The 7,632-nt window shown below is 49.9% G+C and overlaps 1 protein-coding gene across 8 annotated transcripts; it reads left to right on the top strand.

The window, feature by feature from the left end:
- On the top strand, nucleotides 1-7,338 carry LOC118920184 (zinc finger protein 530-like). 8 transcript variants are annotated; one of them, XM_057496483.1, is made up of 5 exons: nucleotides 333-1,324; nucleotides 1,467-1,490; nucleotides 3,127-3,253; nucleotides 4,687-6,856; nucleotides 7,025-7,338. In XM_057496483.1, the coding sequence occupies exons 1-5, from the start codon at nucleotides 1,307-1,309 to the stop codon at nucleotides 7,152-7,154; spliced, it is 2,469 nt and encodes an 822-aa protein (XP_057352466.1). In that variant the 5' UTR covers nucleotides 333-1,306; the 3' UTR covers nucleotides 7,155-7,338. The 8 variants fall into 8 exon arrangements, with proteins under 8 accessions (XP_057352467.1, XP_057352462.1, XP_057352466.1 ...); XM_057496484.1 differs by lacking the exons at nucleotides 333-1,324; nucleotides 1,467-1,490 and adding exons at nucleotides 1-275; nucleotides 4,525-4,603 and having other exon boundaries at nucleotides 4,687-7,338; XM_057496478.1 differs by having other exon boundaries at nucleotides 4,687-7,338.
- Nucleotides 7,339-7,632: the final 294 nt, after the last annotated feature.

Below are 7,632 nucleotides of genomic sequence, written 5' to 3'. Positions count from 1 at the left end.
CGGCGACCTCCCCGGGGCGGTCGTTTCGGCTGCGTCTGGGTCTGTTCGCTGGGTCACTGAAGCTGTACCTCCGGGTCGGGCTCGAGAAGGTCCGAGAAGAGGCGCCGTCCCCGCCGCAGGGAGGCGAGTGTGAGGCCCGCCGACGTAGCCCGCGGGCCCCGCGGCTGGGCCGGGATCGCCCGTGCTGTGCCCGGGTCGCGTCCTGTGCTCTGCGCCCGGAACCGCTGCTCCCACAGAGTCCGATGGCGCTGGCTGCGCCGAGGGGCCCGCCTCAGGTACCTGCCCGTACCCGGGCCTACCGCCCGCACCCACCCACCCTCAGGCCACGAGTGCCGGGCCCTGCTCACGACACGCCGCCCAGTCCCCGGGCCCGGTACTAAAGGCGCGCGTGGGCGAGGCCCCTGTTGTGAGCGCGGCTGTGACGGCGCGTAGGGCCGGTTACGGGCGGGGGATCTCGGGAAACCTGGGATCAGTCATGCGTCTTTAGGGGACAGAGAACTGAGAGGGAGTGGCGCCTGGAATGGCAGGCTAGCCTCTTAAGGCGGCTGGGAGCCATTGAGAGTGGTGAACAGAAAAGGCCCCAGCTGACCTAGTCTTCTGAAGGTTTATCAAAAGCCGCACAGAGGAACAGACTAGAAGGGGAAATAATAAGAGGCGCAGGGGTATTTAGTCCTTGTACAGTGCCATACAGCTAATAAAAGTCAGCACTGAGGACCGAGACGCGGAGATAATGCAGACATCCAAGGTGAGCCTGGCTCCGGGCGTGGGCAAGGGAATAGGGAAGCCCGGAGCCCGTGGTGCGTTTCACGATCGCCCGTCTCTCAGAACTTCCCTCTTCACACAGATTATTACCGGTACAGCGGCACTTACGGACCCTGCAGCGTATTTATTCCAGAACTTACTGGTCCTGATCCTGCTCTTGAACTCTGTAATTGTGGTCTCCTGGGACTCTTATCCTTCCAGGCCTTGGGCCTGGGGACCCTGAGCAGATCCTAATCTCAAGGTCCTCAGACAGGGTAGGAGTTTTATAGAGTGGTCCCTCTTGCTGACAGCCAGCGGAATGAGGTGTGGGGGAAGGATGCCCCAGGTACACATGCCTGTGTGCAGGTGCTTGTGGGGGAGACTGAGCCGGTTCGAAGGAACCTTCCCTTCCTTTCTCATATGAGCACAGAACCATGGGGCAGGACTCGTTACTGGGGTGGCTCCCTGAGAGCTTGGTGTGTGTTCTGCTGGTCTCGGGAATGCTTTGGAGCAGAGGAGGGAGGTGATCTGACCCAGCTCTTCCCAGGTTTCCTGTGGCTGCAGCATGGACAGCGGACAGCAGGTATGAGGAGAATGGCAGGAAGACCAGGGAGGAGGCTACTGCGGCAGTCCAGTGGGTGTGGATGCTCTGGGCCAGTTGGGGGGATTGGAAGTCGGAGAAAAGGTTGAATTCTGTATCATTCTTTTTTTTTCTGTCTTAGTAGATCTTGTATTTTCTCATTCAGAAGGTAAGAGAGACGTCAGGGATGACTAAGGTTTTTGGAAAAGTTCAATGACTGGACGGGTGGAAGCTCCATCAGCTGGGACGTGGAAGCCTGTAGTATGAGTAATTTTTGCTCAGGATATTAGTGATGATTTCACTGTGTTGAGTGTGTGAGATGTTTTGAAGAACAAATTAGTAGAGTGGGTAGCTGGCCACACAGGTATGAAAAATTGGAGGATAGTATGCGGACCAGGGTGGAGCGGTGTGTCCAAGCTCAGGCCACCTAAGCAAAATTCCTGGGAAGTCCAAGATCGAAGCACTGGGAGATGTGTTTCCCGGTGAGGGGCTCTCTTCCTGTCTTACAGATGTCTGCCTCCTCACCTTAACCTCACACAGCCTCTCCTTGGTCCAGCACAGTGGAATGAGCAGGAGATGTCTTCCTTTGCTCCTAAGGGTCACACCCTTATGACCTAATCTAAACCTCAGTACCTCCCAGAGGCCCCCACCTCCAAATAACATCGTACTAGGAAGTAGGGCTTCAACGTAGGCATTTTAGGGGAGTGCATACATTCAATCCACAGCACTGTGAGTCACGTTTCGTGGAATAATCCTGATGATGTTCATAGAAGACCAGGAAGTCTGAGGGTTGGGTCTCATGCTTGGGCACCTGGTGGAGGTGATAGACATGACAGACAGAGGAGAGAAGGGGCACTGGGAACAGCGTGGAAGAGAGGGTGATCTGGCAGGTGGCTGAGGCTTCTTAGCATTGCCCGCTGCCGACACAGATGTAGAGGTTTATCTAGGAGTAACTGAGGCAAGATCACAGGTCAGTTATCCTGCTTATTAGTGGCTGGGGAAGGCGGTGGGGGCTCACCAGGATTTTGTTGTGTCAGAAATTTGAGTCAGGCAGGAGGGTTAGTTAAGCAGCACAAATGGGCATCTGGAGAACTGAACCTGGGGTGCAAAGCCTCTGGGACTGGCTTTTGGAATGAGGGTGAGGAAGAGAGGAAGGCTGGGACTGGTGAGAAATCAAGTGCAGTACAAGTGGGAACAGGTCTTGGTTGTATGAGATCCACAAGTGGTTCTGGTGGGCTGAGGTCGAGGCGAGTAAGCCACAGCAGGAAGCATTTAGAGCAGGACACTGAACTGCCGACGGCCAGGGTGCCATTGACGGTCTGGGGTGCTACCAGGTCCTGTTTGACATAGGAGGGACAGGGCAGTGTCTTTGGTGCAGGGCAGGGAAGAGGCAGTAACCATGAGACAGACATTGGTAGAGTGATGTCCGGGCCGGGAGATGTGAACTGGTTGCCTCAGTGCTCTGGCATTGATGGTATAAAGATGAAGTGTGAGCCCGCCCCATTGGCTCTTTCTGAGAGACATGGCAAGGAAGACTGTAGGACTGCCTAGCCAGAGGGAGTACGTAACTGCAGGCTTGGCCCAGGGCTTCGGTGCTGCCTGCCTGCCTGCCTGCTGTTGCTGAAGTTGGACACGGGGATAAAAGGAGATGTAGTAGAGTGCTTATCAGTGGTGCCAGGCCCTGATGTCTCCTCTGACATGGGGAAATGAGAAGAAGGGTGAGCAGACTACAAATGAATGAGTGGGTTAACGGGGGGTCCTAGGATAAAAGTTGATCATAGAGTGAACTGTCCCCATTATCGCAGGGCTCTGTGACCTTTGAAGACGTGGCCATTTACTTCTCCCAGGAGGAGTGGGGGCTCCTTGATGAGGCACAGCGGTTCCTATACCATGACGTGATGCTGGAGATCTTTGCACTTACAGCATCCCTGGGTAAGGCCTTCATATTCCTCCCAGTGTCCTTAACTGGTCCCTCCCCGTCTCAGAGGTAGCTCTGTCCTTTCCACAGGCAGACCATGGTCTGTGCTAACTTCCGCCACTCCCTTGGAATATGTGCTAAGGGTGCCAGCACAAAGCCTTGTGCACCCCTCATACAGCCCTACCACCTGCAATGTGCACAGCCAAGGATCTGGGAGTCCCAAGTCTGGCAGGCAGCCTAATGGATGTCCCCTAGCTTGCCTACTCCCTGGCAAGGTGACTGTCCAGATCCCTGGAACCTTGTGCCCCATGTTCTGCCTCCTTCTTTTTTTTTTTAAAGTTGACCTTTAATTGAGACATATAACATCGTATTAGTTTCAGGTGTACAACATAGGGATTCCATATTTGTATATATTACACAATGCTCACCACAGTAAATCGTTAACAATCATCACTGTACAGAGTTAAAAATTTTTTTTATTGGGATGAGAACTTAAACGATTTCCTCCTGACTGCATGTGTTAAGAATTGCAAGCAATGTCCTGGTCACTGTGGGCTTTTCTTGAAAGACTGCACTTTGAGATTTTACTGTAATGGGTCTTTCCTTTCTGTGCTCTGCTGATTCCAGAGTTGCTCTGGGTCTGTGCTGGCCACTCACCTGTGTTGTCTTTCCCTGAGGACTTGCTTCATTCACGTCCCATGTAGTCACACAGCTGGAGGTGCAGGGTGAGCCCTGGTTCCTTCACAGAGTGGACATGCCAAGATGGTGTCAGGAGGCCTGGCCCTGGTGCATGCCAGCTGAGGGAGGGCATGACATCGTAGCTGTGTTCACATCATGCCAGGACCCTGCCATGTGTCCACCAGTGTTTTGGTGCAAGTGCCACTGGCCACATCACTTTCTTGTGCATAATTGACATTTTCATAATTTGTCCTTTCAACTGTGACTTCCAGTCCCTGGCTGTCCCCACGCTTCTGACCTCCGTGTATCACTTATCCAGTCTACTGTACAGTCTGCAGTTCTCCCACAGTGATCCACACACACAGTGTTGTATACACATGTTTTTAAGTAGTCCTTGAACACCATGTACTTAGTTCAGAGTGTATTTCCCTGTGCCTGGACACAGCCATCTTTCTGCATAGCATGGCCATGTCCCTGGCTGACAAGGTCCCTGCTGAAGGCTGTTGTTAGGCAGTGAGTCAGTCATCCTGCCTTTGCTCCCTGTGTGACACCCATATTTGTGTGCCCTGTATCCCAGAAGGTCTCCCTTATTCTGTGATCTGTAGAGGCCCTCTACTGCAAAGCGGCCCTCCCTTCAGATTGCTGCCCATGAAAACATTCCCATGGATTCGTTCTTTGATTTAAATGTATGTGTATGGCACACATTTTTGTTGACTTCTCCCTCCCACTGGTGTTAACCTTTACTGTATTAGCATTTCTCTGCCTTCAGATTGTTGGTGTGGAGCAAAGGATGAGGTAGCTTCTGAGCAGAGTGTTCCTGTAGAAGATGCCAGGACTTCCATGGCAGGTCCATTGACTGAGAAGACCCATCCTTGTGAGAAGTGTGTCCCAGTCTTGAAAGATATTTTACACCTGACTGAGCTCCAAGCAACATATCCTGGACAGAAACCATACTTGGGTGGGACACGTAGAGGCTTATGGTTCAGTGCAAACCTTTGCCAGTACCAAAAGTGTGACAGTGGAGAGAAAATCTTCAAAGTACACATGGACAGGGCCTCACTTGTGACAAGCTGCAGATTCCATGTGTCGGGGAAGCCCTTCACTTGTGTGGAGGGTGCAAAGGACTTTTCAGCTCTATCAGGCCTTCTGCAGCATCAGGCCACTCCCAATGGTGAGAAGCCACATGGCAGCATCAAGCATAGGGAGTCCTTTAACAGTGGGAAAAGTTGTAACAAGTGGGTTGAATGCAGGAAAGTATTTAGCAACCCTCACACACTTCACCACCAGAGGGTCTGCACTGGAGATGGTCTTGATGAATGTAGCAACTGTGAAAAAGCCTTCTGCTGCAAATACGAACTTATTCAGCACCAGGAAGTTCACACTGGAGCAAGGCCATATGAGTGTGGTGATTGTGGGAAATTCTTTAGCTACAAAAAAAACCTCACTGAACACAGAAGAGCTCACACTGGAGAAAGGTCTTATGAGTGTGGTGAATGTGGGAAATCGTTTAGGTACAAAGGCTCCCTCCTTCAACACAGGACAGTTCACACTGGAGAAAGCCCTTATGTGTGTGGTGAATGTGGGAAATTGTTTAGCTACAAAAAAACCCTCACTGAACACAGAAGAGTTCACACTGGAGAAAGGCCTTACGAGTGTGGTGAATGTGGGAAATTCTTCAGCCTCAAAACCTGCCTCACTCAACACAGGAGAGTTCACACTGGAGAAAGGCCTTATGAGTGTGGTGAATGTGGGAAATTCTTTAGCTACAAAAAAAACCTCACTGAACACAGAAGAGTTCACACTGGAGAAAGGTCTTATGAGTGTGGTGAATGTGGGAAATCGTTTAGGTACAAAGGCTCCCTCCTTCAACACAGGACAGTTCACACTGGAGAAAGCCCTTATGAGTGTGGTGAATGTGGGAAATTATTTAGCTACAAAAAAACCCTCACTGAACACAGAAGAGTTCACACTGGAGAAAGGTCTTATGAGTGTGGTGAATGTGGGAAATTCTTTAGCTGCAAATCCTCCCTCACTCGACACAGGAGAGTTCACACTGGAGAAAGGCCTTATGAGTGTGGTGAATGTGGGAAATTCTTTAGGTGCAAATCCTCCCTCACTCGACACAGGAGAGTTCACACTGGAGAAAGGCCTTATGAGTGTGCTGAATGTGGGAAATTCTTCCGTCAGAAAAAGTCTCTCATTCAACACAGGAGACTTCACACTGGAGAAAGGCCTTATCAGTGTGGTGAATGTGGGAAATTCTTTAACCGCAAAACCTGTCTCACTCAACACAGGAGAGTTCACACTGGAGAACGGCCTTACAAGTGTGGTGAATGTGGGAAATTCTTTAGCCTCAAAACCTGCCTCACTCAACACAGGAGAGTTCACACTGGAGAAAGGCCTTATGAGTGTGGTGAATGTGGGAAATCGTTTAGCTACAAAGCCTCCCTCATTCAACACAGGAGACTTCATACTGGAGAAAGGCCTTATAAGTGTGTTGAATGTGGGAAATGTTTCAGAGAGAACTCTGCCCTGGCTCAACACCAAAGAATTCACACTGGAGCAAGGCCTTATGAGTGTGCTGATTGTGGGAAATTCTTTACCCACAAAATCAGCCTCACTCTACACAGGAGAGTTCACACTGGAGAAAGGCCTTATGAGTGTGGTGAATGTGGGAAATTCTTTAGGTACAAAACCTCACTCATTCGACACAGGACAGTTCACACTGGAGAAAGACCTTATGAGTGTGGTGAATGTGGAAAATTCTTTAGGCGCAAATCCTGCCTCACTGAACACAGGAGAGTTCACACTGGAGAAAGGCCTTATGAGTGTGGTGAATGTGGGAAATTCTTCAGCCGCAAAAAGTGCCTCACTCAACACAGGAGAGTTCACACTGGAGAAAGGCCTTCTGAGTGTGGTGAATGTGGGAAATTCTTTAGGTCCAAAGCCTTCCTCATTCAACACAGGACACTTCATACTGGAGAAAGTCTTTATAAGTGTGTTGAATTTGGGAAAACTTTCACGGAGAAATCCGTCCTTGTTCAACACCAAGGAATTCACACTGGAGCAAGGACTTATGAGTGTGGTGCATGTGGGAAATCGTTTAGCTACAAAGCCTCCCTCATTCGACACAGGACAGTTCACACTGGAGAAAGGCCTTATCAGTGCAATGAATGTGGTAAATCCTTTAGCCGGAGTTCTACCCTCCTTCAACACAGGAGAGCTCACTTGCAGTAAATGTGGGAAATCCTTGAGCTGCAAATCTGACCTGTCAACACCAAAAATTCACACTGGAAAAGGCCTTAGATACTCAAAGAGAATTTGCTCTTTCCATATAAAGTGTAACTGTTGGGAAAAAACACTGTGAGAAGCCACCTGTGTGGGATTCACATACAAAGTATAAAAGTCATATGAATACTTATATCTGACTTGATTTTTTATAGTTCATGATTCGTGGTCAAAACATAAACAGTTTCTGTGATATGACTGCCCTTGCATTGTTCCCTGTATAAGAACTTGTTCTCTATGCTTCAGAAGACTGGAGACTGTTGAGAGTTGGATTTGATGATTGTGCATTGAGTTCCCTATACAGAACTTTATCATTGTTAACAACCATTTGATCAATAAATATGAGAGGTGCCCTCTCAGCACCACTCTTCTGCTGTTATGCCTTCAGTCCCCTTTCTGGTCCTTTCACATCTTCAATAACTCATCA

This window comes from Manis pentadactyla (assembly GCF_030020395.1).
Source record: "Manis pentadactyla isolate mManPen7 chromosome 15 unlocalized genomic scaffold, mManPen7.hap1 SUPER_15_unloc_1, whole genome shotgun sequence".
In the NCBI taxonomy this organism is placed as follows: domain Eukaryota; kingdom Metazoa; phylum Chordata; class Mammalia; order Pholidota; family Manidae; genus Manis; species Manis pentadactyla.
This window is presented reverse-complemented; position numbering and strand designations above follow the sequence as displayed.